The sequence below is a fragment of the Amblyraja radiata genome, chromosome 4 (assembly GCF_010909765.2).
Source record: "Amblyraja radiata isolate CabotCenter1 chromosome 4, sAmbRad1.1.pri, whole genome shotgun sequence".
NCBI lineage: Eukaryota > Metazoa > Chordata > Chondrichthyes > Rajiformes > Rajidae > Amblyraja > Amblyraja radiata.
In genome coordinates, this window is record NC_045959.1 from 25,881,994 (window position 1) to 25,905,034 (window position 23,041).

Consider the following 23,041-nt stretch of genomic DNA (forward strand, 5'->3'; position numbering starts at 1 on the left):
TGTGTGAAAGAACCTGAACTTGCTTGGCCTTTCGCGGATGTTTACATCCTCTTTGCACCTTCTGTTCCTGGCCTGTAAGGGTGCCAGTTAAACCCCTGTGCATAAGAAATAGAAAGCAACAACAAACCACGTTACCTTTTGCAATTGCCTCTCCATTCGATGTCATAGGTAATCCTGATTCTTTTCCATTCCTTCAATTTCTGATATCCATGAAAATCAGGCTCTGGAATGAGGACCAGAGATTCACAAATTCTCTCCTGCTCCAAGTTCAAGGACCTGTCCATATCCTGAAACTGTGCCCCAAGTTCAAGACCTTCCAGCTTTCGAAAACTTGTGAAAATTCTCAGTCTTCCACATGGCAGTGAGATCACCTTACTGAAGCTCCACGGCACATCGTCCAATCCTATCATCCTCTCCTCTTGGGAGAGACCCATACAGTAGGAATCACTCTGCAGTGCACTGTACTTCCGTCATGGCAAATATATCCTCTCTTATGAATACGCATGGAAATATTTATTTAGAAGATATTTGTACAGGTACGTGAATAAGAAAATTTAGAGGGATTTGGATCAAACGCAGGCAAAAGGGACGTTTTAGATGGGGCATCATAGTCAGTATAGATACATTGAGCCAAAGGACCTGTTTCTGAGCTGTATAACTCTACAATTCTATAATAGACACATCAGCCCATCAAGTCCATAGTGACCATCAAACATCCATTTACACTAATATAAACTAATCCTATTTTATTTACCCGCATTCCCAACAACTTCCCCAGATTCTACCCGAGAGACAACAGGCAGTAGTCAATCCTACATGTCTTTAAGATGTGGGTGAAAAATGGAGCAACTGGGAAAATCCCACATGGTCACGGGGAAAACATGCAAACTCCACGCAGACAGCGCTCAAGGTCAGGTTTGAACCTGGAGCTGTTGGAGCTGAGGCAGCAGCTCCATCGGATGTGTTACTAAAGCCGGTTGGAGTACAAGAATACCTTCCTTATTCTCCAACCCACTTTGAAATAAAGGCTAACATAGCCTTCACCTTTTGAATTGCTCGTCGCATTTTTAAACATGACGTCTCAGGAAGGTAGAACGACATGTAGAACACAGTGTGAACAGAGTTTTATAAAAACTAGACCAAGTTGGGTCTTCTCCCCCGACGCACCCGTCCCCTACCCGTAGCCCCCACGGGAGGCGTGGTCTTCCAACTCAACCCGTTGGCGAAGGTAAGATTCGAGCACTCCTCCAGCAAAGATCATAGCTCGTGAGCCTCCCCAAGGACTGGAGGTGAAAAAAAAATCCTAATCCCCAATTGCAATGCCAATTGACCCTCCCCCTCCTGTCCTGCCAGGAGCTATGATGGCAACATTTTGGCAAATGTCGGATGCACTTGGTGTGAGATGCCATTGAGCTGAAAAGTTTAGAGTGTTCCTGCCAGTGTTCTTGTCTTGGAAGTGTGTTGAAAGCTGTGAGGAATGGGCAGGTAGACCCATTGTGACGCCATCAGCGAAAGACAGTCATTTTTATTTCAAAGTTTTGTCCGATGTTTGAACATTTTCAGTAATAACTCGAGAAATAAAGCATGACATTTTCAGATAAGGCTATTTCGGACTCCACGGGAAAAATCTCTTCCGGAATATGTAAAAATGTTACCGTTACCGCAACGTTTTTTCAAGAAGATGTGATTATACACAAACAAACACACACACACATCCAAGATCAGACTTTTAATAGTTACTAGACCAAGTGGAACCCATTGGGTCCCATTCCCTCAACGCGTGGTTGCGGGCGGCCTGCGGCGTCACACACACACTACCGTCCCCCACACACAAACACTAACCACCCCCCACACACAAACACTAACCACCCCCCACACACACAGTAACCACCCACCTTGATATTATATTAATTTTATTCATTTGCTCCTTTTACCCCATCTCCCGCCCTATCCACTCACGCATAGCCCCCAACTCGCAGGTGTGGCTAGAGAGGGAGAGGGAGGGGGGTAGAGAGAGAGGGCAGAGAGAGAGAGAGGGCAGAGAAAGAGAGAGGGCAGAGAGAGAAAGAGGGCAGAGAGAGAAAGAGGGCAGAGAGAGAAAGAGGGCAGTGACAGAGAGAGGACAGAGACAGAGAGAGGACAGAGAGAGAGCGAAAGTGGCAGAGAGAGAGAGAGGGCAGAGAGGGAGAGAGAGGGGCAGAGAGAGAGCAAAAGTGGCAGAGAGAGAGGGGGACAGAGAGAGAGAGAGGGCAGAGAGGGACCGAGGACCCGAGCGACCCAAGCGATTCGAGCCAAGACGGGACCAAGCCGAGAGCTCCAGTACAGAGCCCGGCCTGCTTGTTCTTTCTGCGTCTTTTGAATAACCGGGGGGGCGGGGGAGGGATGACGTCACTCGCAGCACGTGGAACACAGCGCGGAGCAGAGCCATTGTGACGTCATCAGCGAAAGGCAATCGTTTTTAAATTCAAAGTTTTGTCAGATTTTTGAACATTTTCAGTAATAACTCGAGAAATAAAGCATTAAATTTTCAGATAAGGCTATTTTGGAATCCACGTGAGAAATGTCTACCGGAATATGTAAAAATGTTACCGTTACAGCGTCGTTTTTTCGAGAAGATGTGATTACACTCAAATAAACACACACACACAAATACATCCACATACAAGATCAGACTTTTAAGTATATAGATATGATGAATTCGATTTTCAGAAGATATTTTTGTAAATTTATTTATTTTGCAACAATAGTGATCTGTCATTTCGGGGTGAAACTAACCTTATGAAAGCTTCCATAAAAGATCTTCTTGACTTCTGGATCATCAAAGGTGACGGTCTGGAACTCATCCTTATAATCGTAGTTAAAGTAGGTGAGAGCTTTCCTGCCATCTAAACACAGCATGTAAAAGGCTTAAAACTGAGCTTTTTTTCCAACTCTTAACAATTAACTGGCTGTTTTCTCAGTGAAAACAGAATTATAAACAACTTTACAACTTATTGAGAGTTTGTGGCATGAGGTTTTCAGCAAATAAGGATCCTTTGGTTGGGGGGGGACTATATAAAAGGACGTCTGTGGCGGTACTAAGACCACTCTCTGTAAAGTATGCAGGAATTTTGCACTCCCAGAAGTCGAATCACTCTGGAGAAGGGTCTCGACCCAAAACCTCACTTGTCCATTCCCTCCACAGATGCTACTTGAGCCGCTGAGTTCCTCTAGCATTTTGTGTTTTGCTGAAGATTCCAGCATCTACGGATCCTTGTATCTCTCAGAAATTGTATCTTTAAAGTGAGAAGATAAACTATGGACAACAAACAGACCATCGGAGGAACTCAGTGGGTCAGGCAACATCTGTTGAGGAAAATGGAGAGATGGCTTTTTGGGTTGGGATCCTTCTGCAGACTTTGTTGAATTCCCCTCACAGATGATGACTGGACCACTGAGTTCCTCCAGCAGACTGTTTTTTTATCCTCAGGATTCCAGCATCTGCAGTCTCTTGTGTCTATTTAAACCAAGTGTCATGTTTTTCTAGACAAGGTTGTACTTAGGAATAAGATTAAATAAAAGTCTGAATGTAGGAGCGTGAAGGGCACTTCAGCCTCAAGAGACAGGTTTGCGAAACATGATTGAATACATTCACTCTAAAGATCTGTAAAACTGAAGCACCGTTTTCTCCAATTTGCATTCCAGCTCACTCGAGACCCATTGATATTTTTAATGCTATTATTTCCATCTGTTCTGCTGTTTTTAACCGTTTCTGATTGCTTCAGGAAACAATCGCCTCAGGGAATAAAGTAGGGCATGAGGGCTTTAGTCAAAACTTGGTGAATCTGTGGAATTGATCAATTTCCCTCCTGGGATAAATAAAGTTCTATTGTATTATATCATTCACTGCCACAGGAGGCCGTGGAGGTTGACAATGGTTATTTTTATGGCAGAGATGGATAGATTCTTGATTAGTACGGGTATCAGGGATTATGGGGAGAAGACATATGGAGAATGGGCTTGAGGGAAGAGTTAGTTCAAGCATGATTGAATGGCGGAGTAGACTTGATGGGCCGAATGGCATAATTCTGCTCCTATAATTTATGAACTCAACTCAAACTTGGAAGGAGATATCGCAACAGGAGGTGGCATGGAGAGGATGGATCCATTCCTACACATGCCCTTCTCAAAGAGTCCATGAATGGCTCAATACACTGGCGGAGACTCACAACTCTGACTCAGTGGACACCAATTCCCCCTCTCAGTCGTAAGGTTGTGAGTTAAACTCCAATCCAGACAGCTGAGCTACAAGTCTAGGCTGCTCTTCGGAGCAACATTGAGGAAGAGCTGCACTGTCAGAGGTGCCATCCTTTGCATGGGACATTAAATCAAGGACTTGTTTCGCTCTTTTGAAGGAGGGACAATGTTCCACCATTGATTTGGCATAAATGTGTTCCTCAATCAACATCACCAGGAACAAACATTCCTGTCATTCCCTTGTGTGCTTTGTGAGATCTTGCGAGGTACGAATTGCCTGATAGGTCAACGATGATACCTCTAAGTTACTTCATGGCTGCGAAATGTTATGGTATGAGTAAGGCGCTATATGAAAGCAATGTTTATGCTTCCACAGCATGATCGTAGCTTTGCCTGGCACCCACTCCATGTGAGCTCAGCACACCCTTGGGTGACGGCTCTGTGGGCAGGGACTGGCAACACCCTGTCCCGCACGATACGGCATTGAGATACTTACTGTCCAAGATGACCCCGACCAGGGGCTCGCTCTGCTTGTTGAGGACCTCCCAAAGGGCGAAGGGTTCCTGCGGAGTGTCAGACAGCAGGCGGAAGAGGAAGGTGACGGTGTAGTCCGATGGCAACCCCTCGGGATGGACATTCCTGGGAGAGTAAGACTGTAGTTAAAGCTTATGACCAGATTGAGAAGTTTCATAGTTTAGTTTAGCGATACCACATAGAAACAGGTCCTTTGGCCCACTGAGTCCATGCTGACCATCTATCACCTGTACACTAGCTCTATGTTATCCTAGTTCCGCTCCTGCACACTAGGCACAATTTACAGAGGCCAACTAAAATCCCACACACGCCTTTGTGATGTGGGAGGAAACTGGAGCACCCATGCAGTCACAGGGAGAACGTGCTAACTCCATACAGACAGCACCCGTGGTCAGGATCGAACCTGGATGTAAAATCTCCCACTCCGCTCCTTCCTCCAAGGGGTCCTGAGGTGGGCTACATGTCCCAGGCAAATATTGGATCATCAGAAGATCAGAATAAGGAATAGGAGTCAATGTTCCATTCAGCCCTTCCAGCCCACCGCACCATTTATCAAGATCACAGCTGATCTTCTACCTCTCTGCACTGTCCCCATACCCCTCGATTTCCCCAATACCTATCAACGATCACTGATGATTTTTGACATCAGTGATCGACCTTCCACAGCCTCTGGGGTAGAGAATTCCAAAGGTTCCCACTCACTTGGAGAAGATATTTCTCTTCATCTCAGTATTTATCGGCCACCTCCTCCATAGAGACTCTGATCCCCAGCCAAGGAACCTTCTCAGTATCCTTCCTGCACCTCCTCAATCAAGCTATATTAGAATGTTATAGTTTCTGTGAGTTTTTCCACTTATTCTTCAAAACTTTCTTCTTTAAGGATAAAGGCCTATCCTCATAGAGCAAACCACTCATCACAGATAGCTCATTGAGTGAATCTTCATTGCTTTCTCTGTGGGAAGTTGATCTGTTTTAAGTAAAGAGACCAGAACTGTAAACAGTTCTCCTGCTGCTGGCTCACCAAGGCTCCATATACTTGTTCTTCAAGCAACAGTACATCCTCCCCAGGTTAAGACAAGTCCTCACCATGTTCCTGTGAAATCGCATTATGAATTTTGATTTCACTCATTTCAAGTAGCCCTTGCATTCCCGCCCTCACTGTCCCTCCTCCATCCGAGTCATCCTGCTAGTTTCACTGTTCATATCCCTTCGTTATCACCTCCTCCACAGCCAACAATGGACCATGGTGGGCTCCATCTTTCCTTGGTATTTGGTGCTGGCTCTGAGTTGTTCTGTACCTTTTCATACCTCTAGTTTCCCTCTCCCCGACTCTCAATCCGAAGAAGGGTCTCCAGCCAAAACATCACCTATTCCTTTCCTCAAAAAATGCTGCCTGACCCGCTGAATTACTCCAGCGTGTTGTGTCTATCTCCTGTGAACCCAGACAGATCGCAAACATAGAAACATAGAAAATAGGTGCAGGAGTAGGCCATTCGGCCCTTCGAGCCTGCACCGCCATTCAACATGATCATGGCTGATCATCCAACTCGGTATCCTGTACCTGCCTTCTCTCCATACCCCCTGATCCCTTTAGCCACAAGGGCCACATCTAACTCCCGCTTAAATATAGCCAATGAACTGGCCTCAACTACCTTCTGTGGCAGAGAATTCCACAGATTCACCACTCTCTGTGTGAAAAATGATTTTCTCATCTCGGTCCTAAAAGACTTCCCCCTTATCCTTAAACTGTGACCCCTTGTTCTGGACTTCCCCAACATCGGGAACAATCTTCCTGCATCTAGCCTGTCCAACCCCTTAAGAATTTTGTAAGTTTCTATAAGATCCCCCCTCAATCTTCTAAATTCTAGCGAGTACAAGCCGAGTCTATCCAGTCTTTCTTTATATGAAAGTCCTGCCATCCCAGGAATCAGCCTGGTGAACCTTCTCTGTACTCCCTCTATGGCAAGAATGTATTTCGCAAGTCGGAAACACGGCTGCAATCTAGTTCCCACTGGGCAGAAAATGCCTGAGTCCCGGAACAGCTGGCAAATCCATCCCACCGGCCTCCCAAACGCTTGTATGTGATGTAAGCAAGTCTAGCGTATTTGAGCTGGGGAGGACCCATACTGCAGCTAATTAAACTGTCACTATTCTGTAAAGATATGGAACCTTGCCACCAGCACATCTCTGGTTGCTATAATTAACACTCTTCACAAGATAGAGAGCACTTTAACACAATGGGCCAGGATGTTTTCCTTTTTCTTTAGCCTTTTGATCAACCTATGTGCAGCTCACACTGAGAAATGTTCATAAACTTCCAGTTTTGACACCTACCTTGTGGGTTGTGAAACCAGAGCATTCTTGTGCAGTCTGAAACAAGGAAAGCTGTTGAATGAGCCCGATTCCAATGACACTCCTTCGACAGAAGCGTACTCCTTCTCAACCAGCCCAAACATCTCCATCATTTTAAACCCTGAAGGGAAAATTTACCGTGTTTTTCACAACATAATATGATATCGGGAAAATATTCTGATCATTAGAACAATTAAGTTAGGAACAATACAATGATTTTGCTTTCTTTCCGAACTTTGAGATGCTTTCTTACTAAACAATGTGCTCGTGACTCTCACCATTTTGACTGAACCTCTTAGGGATCTTTGATGATGGAGCGTTAGATTGAGGGACACTGTGATTCAATAGAATCCCCCAGTTCTTTTTCCTTCTCCATTGCGGCCCCTCCTCCAGAAACAGAAGTACAAGCAGGTTTGAGCTCCACGTCTCAATTGGAGAACAAATCAAAAGGAAGGGCAGTCAAGGGGGTTAATTGAATGAGACTTTACTGAAACACACAACGTAACATTAGGTCCTTCAGCCAGGTATCTTGGTGTTGCCTCTTTGAAAGAATTCAAAGTGAATCCCTCACACTTTCTTTTACCACAACTTGGCAAATATTTCCTTTATCCAATTTCCTTTCTTCAACATCATCACTGACTCCACCAGTGATCTGCTAGGACCAAATTGGCCTTGCAGTTTCTGAGCACTCATCAACCAAGTTCCATCGGCTATGCTGAGTGTGTCTCGAACGTGTATCAATGGACCTTTCACATTGATACCAATTCTTCAAGATCGAGGCCAATTAACCTACAACTCCGCATGTAGAGTATTGTGTACAGTTTTGGTCTCCTAATTTGAGGAAGGACATCCTTGTGATTGAGGCAGTGCAGCGTAGGTTCACGAGATTGATCCCTGGGATGGCGGGACTGTCATATGAGGAAAGATTGAAAAAACTAGGCTTGTGTTCACTGCAGTTTAGAAGGATGAGGGGCTATCTTATAGAAACATATAAAATTATAAAAGGACTGGACAAGCTAGATGCAGGAAAACTGTTCCCAATGTTGGGTGAGTCCACAACCAGGGGCCACAGTCTTAGTATAAAAGGGAGGTCATTTAAGACTGAGGTGAGAAAAAACTTTTTCACCCAGAGAGTTGTGAATTTATGGAATTCCCTGCCACAGAGGGCAGTGGAGGCCAAGTCACTGGATGGATTTAAGAGAGAGTTAGATAGAGCTCTAGGGGCTAGTGGAGTCAAGGGATATGGGGAGAAGGCAGGCACGGGTTATTGATAGGGGACGATCAGCCATGATCACAATGAATGGCGGTGCTGGCTCGAAGGGCCGAATGGCCTCCTCCTGCATCTATTTTCTATCTTTCTATGTGTTTGGGATGTGGGATGAAACTGAAACATCCAAATGAAACCCACATGGTCACAGGGAGAATGTGCAAACTCCACACAGATAGCACCCAAGGTCAGGATCGAACCTTGCTCTCTGGTGCTCTGAAGCAGCAACTCTATCAGCTGTATCAATGGGTGCCGCCTTGCAATGGGTTAACGTGCACAGCTTAGGAAAATAATTTCCGCTTACTTTTCTAACTACAAGAAAATCTTTATTTTACATAGCACTGGGAATTTAGTGGTGATGCAATCGCTTCCAAATGAAAGGGAGACAACAAAATAGCATGACGTGGTCATTTAGAATTTCAGAAGAGCAGGGAAGCATCAATTCAAAGGGTAATTTCTAATAATCCCTCTCGGTAGGTTGTTACGCTGTCAACTGAAGATATCCGGTGAAAGGTGAAGTGTCAGGTGAAGTGTCAGGTGAAGTGTCAGGTGACATCCTTTACCTGCAAGGCTGCTATCTCCAATGAGGGCCAATGGACAAGCTGAAAGTAAAACAATTACACTTGTCAGTGTCAGGAGTCATGTCACATTCCCCATCCCCCTGTAGTGGCAATGCTCCTGGCTTCCCAAATCAGGCACCAGCAGCTCACATTCCCAACCACAGACTCTGAATTCCACATTCCTTTTAGTTTAGTTTAGTTCAGTTCAGTTTAGTTTAGAGTTACAGCGCGGAAACAGGCCCTTCAGCCCACCGAGTCCGCGCTGACCAGTGATCCCCGTACACTAGCACTATCCTACACACTAGGGGGCAAGTTACAATTTTCACCGAAACCTGTTAACCTACAAACCTGTACGTCTTTGGACGGTGGGAGGAAACTGGAGCACCCGGAGAAATCCCACGGGGAGAACGTACGAACTCCCTGCAGATAGCACCCATGGTCAGGATCGAACCCGGGTCTCTAGCGCTGTAAGGCAGCCACTTTACCGCTGCACCACCATGCCGCTTTTCTCAGTGATCATTTCTGATCACAGACTCCAAATCCCACATTCCCATTTACAGACTCTGGACTACACATTCCTGATCACTGACTCTGGGCCATGTATTCCCGGTCAGACCCTCTGGCTCACACATTCCAGATCACAGAATCTGGATCAGGGGATGTTCCTGGAATGGCTGCACAACCACAGTCATGCCCGTGTGTAAAAGCTACCAAATAGTGAGGGACTAATGGTATATAAATATTTTGGAACATATTCGGGGTTAAACTGCTGAAGATTGGAAGAATTGGGATGAGTTCAGTTTAGTTTATTGTTGTCACGTGCAAGAGTGGAACTCGCTATCAAAACATGGAGGGGACGGGGGACACAATTTTTCTGGACTGACGGGACACTAGCGCTGCTTCTCCGCGCCGGCCATATTTCCCGCAAGCCCATGCAGGTTAACCTGGCGGGACAGGCAGAGTTGAGCTGGGTTTAGCGCTGCTTCTCTGCGCTGGCTGTGGGCCTGGGGGTACAGCTCACGTCTGACTCCTGACCTCTCTGGCCACCCGTGGGGGGGGGGGGGCACTCGGGACAGCACCGGAGACCCGGCCGGGATCGATCCTGCCTGTGGAAGAGGCGCAGGTCTGTGCCACGTCTCCCTCCTCCAATCGCCGCACTCTATCCTCAGTCCCACCCCCCCCCCCCCCCCCCCCCCCCACTCCTCCCTCCTCCAATCATCGCGCCCTCGATCATCAGTCCCAACCCCACTGCCTCGCGGAAAGCGGAGATTTTAAAATCGGGATCACAAAAACCTGGGTGGATGTCCCCCACCTCTCAAAACATGGGGGGGACGTGTCCCCTCTGGCCCCCCCGGGTTTTCCGCCCCTGGTCACGTGTACTGAGAAAAGATGAAAAGATTTTTTGTCGCATGCTATTCAGTCAGTGGATAGACGATGCATGATTAAAATCAAGCCATCCGCAGTGTACAGATACGGGATAAAGCGAATAATGTGTAGTGCAAGATAAAGTGCCTCACTTCCCACATCTGAGACCATTGCGATGGACCTGCATTGGATCTAAAGCACTTTAGAACATCTTGGGGACTAGGAAAGATTCATAGAGCCATTCAGCATAGAAACACCGTCTTCAGCTCCCCACATCCACGCTGATCTATTTGCCTTCTATGCTTTGCCTATTGAAGTGTCTACCCAAATGTCTCTTAAACATAGTGACAGCACCAGATTCCACCACAGTTCCAGATGTCAGCCACTCTCTGTGTAATAAACTTACCCCCCGGATCCCTTTTTAAAACTCCACCATAAACCTTGCTTCTAATACACTTATCACGGGAAAAGGGATTCTGACAATCATCCCCATTGACAGGATCCAAGGCCAAGTTTGTTTCCTTTCTGGCAGGACACCTGTGAGATGGCAAGTGGTTCTACAGCCCACTGCCAGCGTGCTGAGCTCCTAAAGTAGCAAGAAAACCCCAGAGTGAATTTGCACCTTCTCACCAGCACACTCTGCCAAAATGGGAGACATCATTAGAGCACGAACAGCAATAAAATCACCATCTGGATCGAGTTAGGCATCTTTCATAGGGAATGCTGGAGGAAAGCCTGCCTGCTTTACCGAGTTATGGTGATGTTATTTTTTTATAGATAGGGGGGTAGAGAGCATAGAAACATAGAAACATAGAAATTAGGTGCAGGAGTAGGCCATTCGGCCCTTCGAGCCTGCACCGCCATTCAATATGATCATGGCTGATCATCCAACTCAGTATCCTGTACCTGCCTTCTCTCCATACCCTCTGATCCCCTTAGCCACAAGGGCCACATCAAACTCCCTCTTAAATATAGCCAATGAACTGGTGTAATGTGTAATGATGCTAGTAGCCACTAGTATCATTAGTACACTAGTACCACTAGTAGCTGAGCTGGGAGGTGGACTCTGTGACTCCACCATACAAGTGAAGTAACAAGGGTTAAGGGCCTGTCCCACGAGCATGCGACTGCATGCGGCGAGCACGATCTAACGTTCTCGCTTGAGCCGGATGGCCTAGCGGGGCCAGTCCCACTTCGATCGCCGGAGCCGTATGGAGTTGTGCGGGGCTGGTCCGGACATCGCGCGGGGCTCCGAAAAACTGACACTGTCCAAAAATCCCGCGCGACAACGGCCTGCCGGCCCGCAGCCGCATTGAGGCCGTACGCAGCGTCTCGACCATAGGCAGCGTCCTGATGGGGTACGCCTAGCGCTACCGTTGCGTGATGACGTCACCGCCCGGCGTGCCGTTGCGCGATGACGTCACCACCCGACGCCGTGCGACGTCCAAGTTCAGTCGGCCCGCCTCCTGCCCAGCTGATTGGTGAGTATGATGTCGGGACCAGCCCCACACAACTCCAGACGGCTCCGCGGTTGGAAGTGGGACCGTCCCCGCGAGGCCGTACGCCTCAAGCCACCACGTTTGGTCGCCCTCGCCGCATGCAGTCGCATGCTGGTGGGACAGGCCCTTTAAACACTAGAAACAAGGAACTGCAGATGCTGGTTTACACAAATGCACATGGAGAGAACATGGAGTCTGAAGATCCCAATATGTCACCTATCCACGTTCTCCAGAAATGCTGCCTGACCCGCTGAGCTACTTCAGCACTTTGTGACCTTAAGAGTTAAACTCTGCTTTCTGCAAAATTGCCTGTGAACAGAACTCGCCATCTTCAGTGATATTAAGAAAGGCCAGGAATGGAAGCTGTGCCCTGATTACACAGGGTGACAGACCTCAAGTTCCAGACCTCACCCCAGTTCCAACTGACTATGGAGCACTTTGACCAGCACGGTAGATGTCAGGCATAGAAAGAGTGAATGTTAGCCACCACACTCGGCAAAGTGGAATTTGTGACAGGAACAGAACTCTAGATTAAATCTTTAGATATAACCTCAAAATCGTTGGCGATGGATTTCAGAGCCATACAGCATAGAGCTGTACTGTACAGGAACAGACCATTTGGCTCATGATAGGTGTACGACCTAGATGCCAAATGAAACTAGTTACTTAACAACTAATTCAACTTTTAATGTCTACCAAACTTCAATGAGGCCTTTGTCATCTCCAGATGTGATTGCCCTTGATTTCCCAGCACTTTCCCACTGGCAGCTCTGCTTCAGCTCTGGGATTTACTGCTCCGAGTTCTGGGATTTACTGCCCAAATTCATTCCCTCTTTCTCCCTCGCTCCCTCTTCCTCTCCCTCTCTCTCCCCCTCCCTCTCCCTCCCCCATTACTCTCCCTCTCTCTCTCTCTCCCTCCCTCCCCACCCCTCTCTCTCTCTCTCCCTCCCTCCCCCTCTTCCTCCCTCGCCCCCTCCCTTGCCCCTCTCCCTCTTTCCCTCCCTCTCTCTCTCCCCTTCCCTCTCTCTCCACCTCCCTCTCTCTCTCCTCTTCCCTCTCACTCCACCTCCCTCTCCACCTCCCTCTGTCCCTCTCTGTATAAATTCTCTCAGGGACAGTTTCTACCCAACTGTTACCAGGCAACTGGCCCTTTCAACCAACAACTAGAGAGAAAACCTGAGCTACCACAGCATTGGAGACCCTCGAACTATCTTTGATCTGACTCAACTGGACTTTATCTTGCACTAAACATTTTATTCATGTTATTCCCTTTATCATGTATCTGTACACTATGAATAGCTTGTTTGTAATCATGTATTGTCTTTCCGCTAGTACACAACAAAAGCTTTTCACTGTACATGTGACACTAAACTAAACTAAAGCCTAAAGGAACAGTTGAAATAAAGATGGCCGCTGTTGAGACATCGTCATGGGAACTCACTTGCAGAGGCTGTCTCACAGACAAAGGTAACAAGCTCGTCCTCAATCTTCTTGAAGGCATCAAAGTCATCCACGAAGAAGGCATGCCTGTTGCTGGGCTTGTTGGCAATGTTCATCAGCTCTGCATAATCAGCATCAGCAACGCCAACCGCAAAGATAGTGAATCCTGCAGCAGAAGGGAAGAGCATGTCCATCCCAGATATATTTGGATGTATTGGACTCCAAAGCTGGTTAACTCACACTATGACCTAGTCAGTATCAAACACCATTAATATTAGTGGAATGTACAAGTCAAGATAGAATTTGGACTATAGCTTTGCACACTTGGAGGCTCTGCTGCCTCTCACCATCCACCTTGTCAATCCTTTGCTGAGCTATTTATGCATTTATGAAGCCACTTCTCACTCTTCTAAAGGTGCACAAGTGAGCAAATCTATCGCTGGTCTAAGCCTACGATACTCTAGTGAGCACGTTTTGATATCACAAGACTACAGAGATAAGCATCTCAGAACATAGAAAATAGGTGCAGGAGTAGGCCATTCAGTGCTCGAGCCAGCATGGCTGACCATCCAAAATCAGTACCCCGTTCCTGCTTTTTCGCCATATCCCTTGATTCCATTAGCCCTAAGAGCTAAATCTACTCTGTCTTGAAAACCAGTGAATTGGCCTCCACCGTCTTCTGTGGCAGAGAATTCCACAGATTCACAACTCTCTGGGTGAAAAATTACTCATCCCAGTCCTAAATGGCCGACCCCTTATTGTTAAACTGTGGCCCCTGGTTCTGGACTCCCCTAACATAGGTGAACATTGTTCCTGCATCCAATCCTGTCCAATCCTTTAGGAATTGTATATGTTTCTATAAGATCCCCGCTCATCCTTCTAAATTCCAGTGAATTCTAAATGACAGTACATCCAGTTGCAGTTTCCAGATAATTCTCTCTCCATTACCTTCCAACTGCATCTCTTGGGAAGTCTTGACAACATCATCTTGAGATCGACCATCTGTAATGACCACCAGGACATTGGGAATGCCTCTCTGTAATCCTGCTTCGACTGTGAACACAGAATCCTTGGCATGTTTTATGGCTCTACCTGAATAGTAAAATAAATAAAGGTTAATTAGTTCAAGAGAACATAGAACAGAACAACATACCATGTCCGCGCCGAACAAAATACCAATCTAACGATTTCCGTCTGCCCGTACATGGTCTGTATCCCTCCATCCCTTGCTTGTTCATGGATCTGTCGAAATACATCTTAAACATTGCTATTATATCTGTTTCTACCACCTCCCCATGGTAGCACATACAAGCACCAACTATTCTTTGTGTAAACACCTGTCCCGCACATCTCCTTTATACTCTCTCCATTCCCCCCCCCCCACCATCCCCCCCCCCACCCCCACCCCCACTCCCACACTTTAAAAAAAATTAATATTGTTATTAGAAGCAGTGTACAGTAGTATAAACCGCGGCATATGACAAAATACATTTAATGTACATCTTCCATTTTAAATTTAACAAAAAAGTAGAACAAGAGAGAAAGAGCAAGAAAGAGAGAAAGTGAAAGAAATAGTGAATGTGTAAACCCCTAGACTAGCAGATAGTGCAGTCCAGGAGTGAATAAGTAAAAGCCTATAGAAGAATAAGAAGACAAAAACAAAAAATAATAACGGAAAAGAAAAAAAGGGACCATTACGTGTTGATACACCTGCTTCATTTCTCACCACACTCATATAAACATAGAAACATAGAAAATAGGTGCAGGAGTAGGCCATTCAGCCCTTCGAGCCTGCACCGCCATTCAATATGATCATGGCTGATCATTCAACTCAGTATCCTGTACCTGCCTTCTCTCCATACCCCCTGATCCCTTTAGCTACAAGGGCCAAATCTAACTCCCTCTGAAATATAGCCAATGAACTGGCCTCAACTAACTTCTGTGGCAGAGAATTCCAGAGATTCACCACTCTCTGTGTGAAAAATGTTTTCCTCATCCTAAAAGATTTCCCTCTTATCCTTAAACTGTGACCCCTTGTTCTGGACTTGCCCAACATCGGGAACAATCTTCCTGCATCTAGCCTGTCCAACCCCTTAAGAATTTTGTAAGTTTCTATAAGATCCCCCCTTAATCTTCTAAATTCTAGCGAGTACAAGCCGAGTCTATCCAGTCTTTCTTCATATGAAAGTCCTGACATCCCAGGAATCAGTCTGGTGAACCTGCTCTGTACTCCCTCTATGGCAAGAATGTCTTTCCTCAGATTAGGAGACCAAAACTGTACGCAATACTCCAGGTGTGGTCTCACCAAGACCCTGTACAACTGCAGTAGAACCTCCCTGCTCCTATACTCAAATCCTTTTGCTATGAAATTACCCTGTCCGGTTTAATTCCGAAGTTGTGTTGCACCATACTATACTTGTAATGAATCAATGAAAGGAGACCATATCTTTAAAAATTGCTCTGATTTTCCTGCTAAGACGAATCTCATATCTTCAAGATGTAGCGTCTCAGACATGCTTGTGATCCACATTTTAAGAGTTGGGGTGGATGCATTTTTCCAAAATTTAAGTATACGTTTTTTTGCCATTATCAGGCCGTAATTGAGGAAACGTCTTTGAAATATTGATAGCTCAGAGCAGGCTCCTGTTGTTCCAAAAATAATCAATTCTGTGTGGGGGTCCAGTTTTGTTTTTAATAATTTTGAGAAGATTTCAAAGATTTCTTTCCAAAATTTATGCAGTTTTATGCAAGAGGCGAAGGAGTGTGTTATAGTTGCTTCTTGAGATAAACATTTATCGCAGATGGGAGATAAATTTTGTTCAGTTTAGTTTTGAGTAATATAATCTGTGTAGTATTTTAAATTGGATTAGAATATGTCTTGCATTATTCGAACAATTATGTACATATAAAAAATATTTTTCCCTTCTGTCTTTGGAAATTTTTAAGCTTAATTCCTGTTCCCACACTCTTCTAATTACATCTGACGATGGAATTTCTATATTTAGAATGATATTACAAGTATGATATTAAATTATTTGACTGTGTTTCTATTCATACCTTCATCTAATATATCTGGCAACAGAGTTTGGTATTCGTGGGTATATGTTTTTAAATAATCTCGAATTTGAAGATATCTACAATATTGATTACCTTTCAGACTGTATTTTAATTGTAATTTCTGAAATGATAAAAGGTTTCCCATTTCGTACAAATCTCCAACCTTTTTAATCCCTCACACTTTAAAGCTATGCCCTCTGGTCTGTGACATTTTCACCCTTGGGTGAAAAAAAAGACTAACTATTCTCGCTCATGCTAGAAATAAATCCACAAACCTTTCAAAACCACAACTCTAAACTTAAATTCTGAAAATGTGCATTGCACCAGTTGTCCCAGCCTAAACACAGTTCCCCAACACTTTGGCTGTTATTTATTGACTCTCCTTTGTAACGGTTGGAATCACATGTGAGATATGCTTCACATTTAAACCATCAACATCCGGCCAATAGAACAATATTATTCTCTTCACAGATACTGGGTGGCAAATTGGTTAGGATAAAACATTTCTTTCACAATGTTTTCATTGCCTGCTATGTGGGAGTTACAATGGTGAAGATGAGTGCTGGAAAGGAGGATTGTTATGGGGAAGGGGAGGGGGAGGGGGAGGGGAGAGAGGGAGGATGGGCCCCTGATTTTATTACAACAAAGTTTTACACGTTTTCTTATCTACTCAGTGAGATATTTGGACAAAACATGGAACATAGGAACAAGACGAGACTGTTGAATCCCTCACACCGGTTCATCATTTAATGATAGACACAAAAAGCTGCAGTAACTCAGTGGGTCAGACAGCATCTCTGGAGAAAAGGAATAGGTGACTTTTCGGGTCAAGACCCTTCTTTTAATTTTCTCCCTTGATGCATATCAGCACCATAACCTCTCATAGAGCTAGAGACTCCAGACTTCTCGGTTACATAAACATTAACACCCAGCAGAATCTATACTATTACTAAAACTCTCATCTTTACCACTTCCGGTTTACTTTTTTTAAAATTTGCGCTATACGGCACCCATTATCGATAGGATTTTTCGCCACCTTACTCACTGTTCTCCTCTACTCCAACCCACCAAGTTTTGTTCCGATCGGTGAAATTATACAAAAGTTATGAAGGTTTAAAAAATCGTGAGATCAGCAGATTGGTCTGCTCGCCTGACAGTCACCATGAAGATAACGCCCCTTCTGACACCAGCTGGGGTATAAAACCCTGAGGCGGGGCTGAGTCCACAAGTGCTGATTGAGTCCGCAAGAGTAGAGTCGGGAAAGCCGCTTGTGGAGTCAGAAAAGCTGGCTGTGTGGAGTCGGAAAAGCCGGCTGTGTGGAGTCGGGAGGTGCTGTGTGTGCCGAGGCCGGTGGCCGCTGAGTGGAATCCCTCCACCACCCTGCCCCACACCCCCTCCTTCCCCCCTCCCCCTCCTCCCCACACCCCTCCACCCCCTCACACCCACACACCCCCTTTACCCCTCCCCTGTTCTACCCCCCTACCCCCCACCCCCTCACACCATTCCACCCCCTCACATCACCCCACTCCCACACCACCCCGCACCCGCGGCGCCACCCCGCCCACACCCCCCGCCTATCGACCACACCCCCCCCCACGTCCCCACCAACACCCACCGTCTCCCACACCACACCACTCACCCTCCCACACCACCCCCCCTCCCACTCCCCCTCTCTCCACACCACCCCACCCTCTCCCACACCACCCCGCCCCCCTCCCACACCTAACCCCCCCCCCCCACACCACCCCGCCCCCCTCCCACATCACCCCTCCCCCCTCTCCCCCCCCCCACCCCCCCCCCCACACCCTGGTGGAATATTGCATTGGGGAATGGGTTGCATTGGGGGACCAGGCCTCCCGTGTGACTGGGACCCAACAGGTACCACTTAGTCCTATTTAAATCTATAGTTTAAACTATATTATTTCACTCTTTATTGGAGAAGAGGCAAGGAAACTAACATTATCTCTTCCACCGACAATGAGTTTGCTATAAAAGATTACAGAACATATTTGCGATTATAGGCGAAGTATGGGTTCATTTTAATGCGTGTTTTAGCAAGTTCTGGATGTTTTAATGTTCGTATTTTCTCTCCTGGCTGTTTAATGAGAAGGAGATGAAGCTTAAAACTATGATTGCTATGTTTTGCTCAATGATGACAGTGTTTTATGAAACACTAGGCCCCTGGGGAAAGACATTCTTGATAATACGTAACTTCTGTACAGTGTAGGCACACATATCTCCCCACACAAACAGAATCATCACTGCTTTTACTGCTACCTTACCTATAACTCTTTCACCTTTAAACAGTCCCACCCAGAACCAGGTAAGGGCCTGTCTCATTTAGGCGATTTTATCGGCGACTGTCACAGTCGTAGCAGGTCGCCGAAAAAGCGGTGACTGGACCCCCCACCCCCACCCCCACCCCCACGACAATATCTAGGACAAGCTACGACAACCTACCACCTAGTCGACATCAAGCTAAGGCAAGCTACCGAGAACCAGCGACCCAATCATCGTGACTTAGGATGTCCACGTACGACCACACCTACGACAACCTACGGCCACACAGGCAACAACTGAAGGCAACCTACGTCCACCTGCGGCAAGCCACGACAAGCAACGGCCCTGTCGGCGACAACTGAAGCCAATTCAGTCGCTGGTACCTGTCGCCGGTTGACGTAGGTAGTCGCCAATGGAATTCACCAAAGTCAGCACCCGGCGAGAACCAACGTCACCTGGCGACAACCTGCGTCACCCTGGCGACAACCTGCATCATCCTGGCGACAACCTACGACAGCACGTAGATTGTCAGGAGAAGACAAGCTATGTCAAGCCCACTGTCGCCGGAATATTTTGAACTTTTCAAAATCCAGCGGAGACCAGAAAAACGTTACAACTCTTTAGGCGGCTTGAAAAGACGACTCAGGCATCACCCCATGGCCATGCGGAAACAACCTAGTCGCCTGTAGTCGCCAAAGTGGGACAGGGGCTTTAGTCAGCAGTTCTGTACCCACTGCGCTGTTTTGCTTTCAGGCAGACATAAAGCTAATTGTCAAGTTCCCCTGTGACCCAGATTAATAACTCAGCAATTAAACATCACAAAAGCAAAAAAATATTATTCCACCTGCAAAGAAATAAAGTTATTTAGAAATATTGATGATACGTTTTCATGCTTTTATTTAGTAATGGACAGCTTCCCTGGAGAGCTGGTGTACAAAGGGGTGGCTACATATCCTGCTTCAATGTAATGTCCTGGTTAGACCACCTCTGGAGCACTGCTCGAGTTCTGGGTACCGTACCTAAGGAAGGATGTACTGGTGCTGGAGGAAATGCAGTACAGATCTACCATAATGATGGAGTGGACATAGTTCAAGTGAGTTTATTGTCATGTGTCCCGAATAGGACAATGAAATTCTTGCTTTGCTTAGCACACAGAACATAGTAGGCATTTACTACAAAACAGATCAGTGTGTCCATATACCACAATATATATATATACACACATAAACAAATAAACTGATAAAGTGCAAATAGCAGATAATGGGCCACCAATAATCAGAGTTTTGTCCGAGCCAGGTTTAATAGTCTGATGGCTGTGGGGAAGTAGCTATTCCTGAACCTGGTTGTTGCAGTCTTCAGGCTCCTGTACCTTCTACCTGAAGGTAGCAGGGAGATGAGTGTGTGGCCAGGATGGTGTGGGTCTCTGATGATACTGCCAGCCTTTTTGAGGCAGCGACTGCGATAAATCCACTCGATGGAAGGAAGGTCAGAGCCGATGATGGACTGGGCAGTGTTTACTACTTTTTATAGTCTTTTCCTCACCAGGGCGCTCAAGTTGCCGAACCAAGCCACAAGCTGGTCAGAATGCTCTCTACTGTGCACCTGTAGAAGTTCGAGAGAGTCCTCCTCTCAAACATAGACAGGACAGTTCCTCTTGTGGGAGAATCTAGTTTGAGGGCTCACTGTTTAAGAATAAGCTGTTGCCTATTCAAGACTGAGGAGTTGAATGTTTTGTGGAAATGGGCCTTTTTGGCCCACCGAGTCTACGCCAACCATTCATCCCTGTACACTAGTTCAATGTTTTCCCAATCTCGCATCCCACGCACAAGGGCAATTTACAGAAGCCAATTAACGTACAAACCTGCACGTCTTTGGAAAGTGGGAGGAAACTGGAGTACCTGGAGAATACCCACGCGGTCACGGGAGAACGTACAAACTTTGCACAGACAGCACCCGTAATCAGGGTCGAACCCAGGTCTCTGGTGCTGTGAGGAAGCAGCTCTACCGCTGCACCACTGCACCGGCCTCAGCCTTTGGAACTATCTTCCTCAAAGGGTGGTGGAAAGGGCGTCTTTACATATGTTTAAGGCAGTGGTAGATAGACGCTTGATAAGCATAGAAACATAGAAAATAGGTGCAGGAGTAGGCCATTCGGCCCTTCGAGCCTGCACCGCCATTCAATATGATCATGGCTGATCATCCAACTCAGTATCCTGTACCTGCCTTCTCTCCATACCCCCTGATACCTTTAGCCACAAGGGCCACATCTAACTCCCTCTTAAATATAGCCAATGAACTGGCCTCAACTACCTTCTGTGGCAGAGAATTCCACAGATTCACCACTCTCTGTGTAAAAAATGATTTTCTCATCTCGGTCCTAAAAGACTTCCCTCTTATCCTTAAACTGTGACCCCTTGTTCTGGACTTCCCCAACATCGGGAACAATCTTCCTGCATCTAGCCTGTACAACCCCTTAAGAATTTTGTAAGTTTCTATAAGATCCCCCTTCAATCTTCTAAATTCTAGCGAGTACAAGCCGAGTCTATCCAGTCTTTCTTCATATGAAAGTCCTGCCATCCCAGGAATCAGTCTGGTGAACCTTCTCTGTTCTCCCTCTATGGCAAGAATGTCTTCCCTCAGATTAGGAGACCAAAACTGTACGCAATACTCAAGGTGTGGTCTCACCAAGACCCTGTACAAGCATGTAGGTGAAAGCTTACTAGGGTTGGCCAGGAGAATGGAGTTAAGAATGAGAGGTTCAGTCACTCTGTAAGCGACCATTAATGGTGGTCCCAGTGAAAAAACACATTGCTTTAAAAGCTCCAACTGTTGCAACTGTCCAGATTCAGGTTCGGGCAATGCTCCTGAAGGTACACATGATTAAATATGTGTGGTCGTGAAACAAATGCCCGATTCTGTGACTTACATACAAAACTTTGCCTGTTTCGCCTGCACTGCATCATTTTAACACAAGTTTTTACGCAACGTTTGGATTCCTATCCCCAGCTGGTTGTACCTGTCTTTGTATTTCCACCCTTGTACCTAATGCGTTCGACAGCGTTGAGGAGAATCCCCTTGTCATTGTACGAGTTGAGTTGAAATTCTGTTCTGGGATCATCGCTGAACTGAATAATTGCAACCTGTTGAATTTCAAATGTTAGATTCCACATCACTGAAGCACAAATGTTTACATTCCACCTCACATGGAATTGAATATTCTTGCTAGTTGAGGGATTTTGTGGGGTTAGGGGACCGAGGGAAGAAGCTTTTCAAAAAAGTCTCTCAAAAAAGGAAAACCCTCATCGAATCAATAATTTCCCCAGTATTACGGGAACGTGGGCTGGGCAGCTGGTCAACAAGAGCAATGATAAAGGCTGACTGCCTTGCAGCATAGAACCAAGTCACGTGGCCATTCAGTCTTTGTCAGCTCACAGCGCAGTCCCAATCCGCCAGTAATTTATTCTCCCCATATCTTCATCCTAAACACATGTGGGGTAATTACAGCAGCCAATTAATCCACCAATCTGCATGCCTTTAGGATGTGGGAGGATACCCTCGCGGTCCCAAGGTGAATGTGCAAACTCCACACAGTGAGCAGGAGGTCATGATTTAATCCCAGGCAAACTACAACGCAGCAGCACTACCTGTAGTGCCTCTGTGCTAAGCTGTGCCACATCAGGGACTTTAAGGCTAGAACAGAAAACAGACGGTAGTTTCTGTTGGGAACTTGAATTTGGGGATAAAACACAAGCCACACAAACAGTTCCATAAAACCTCACGCAGGGAATGAATGAGGGGACCAGAAGCCAAGATTCCTGATGAGATTAGGGCATGTGGAACACTCTGTGGGGAAGGGGAGACGACAGCGAGGCTTTGTAACAGGAGCCTAGTTTCTGGGGCACCGCTCCATGGATGTGGTTAGCTGCCGTTTGACTGGGGATTATTTGAAAATGCACATTTAAATTAAGCATTGGCTCTAATGTCTTAAAACCTGAGCGCAGGGACAATATTGCTTTATCAGTTATTTGGTTTCACTCAATTGCTCTCCGATATATGAACGAACCAGAGAATCACAGAGTGAGAAATGTCTCTGCAGACAGACACAAAATGCTGGGGTAACCCAATGAGTCAGGCAGCATCTCTGAAGAAAAGGAATTGGTGACGTTTTGGGTTGGAACCCTTCTTCAGACTTAGCAGTAGTTTTCTGAAGTGAACAGAGAGGGGTGGAGAAGGTGAGATGCAACCCGTGATGGGAGGTGAGAGCAAAACCAGGTGAGACATGGTTCACAACTGCAGGGGGTGGGGGGTGGCAGGGAAAACACTTTTGCTGATGAACGAGGACATCCAACATGTCCTCAGGTGGAAAGGTTTGTCTTGAGAGCAGATGCGACAGAGATGGAGAAACTGCAAGAAAGTTGTGTCCATTCACAAGACAGGGTGGAGAATGTGCA

General features: G+C 46.2%; 1 protein-coding gene across 1 annotated transcript in view; it reads right to left on the bottom strand.

Annotated features, from left to right (window-relative positions):
• col14a1 (collagen type XIV alpha 1 chain) overlaps window positions 1–23,041 on the bottom strand; it is a 215,404-nt gene that overhangs the window by 39,607 nt on the left and 152,756 nt on the right. The window contains 7 exon segments of the mRNA XM_033019102.1: window positions 2,776–2,885; window positions 4,733–4,875; window positions 7,105–7,243; window positions 8,953–8,991; window positions 13,255–13,419; window positions 14,202–14,345; window positions 21,607–21,730. Coding sequence (XP_032874993.1) covers window positions 2,776–2,885; window positions 4,733–4,875; window positions 7,105–7,243; window positions 8,953–8,991; window positions 13,255–13,419; window positions 14,202–14,345; window positions 21,607–21,730 — 864 coding nt within the window.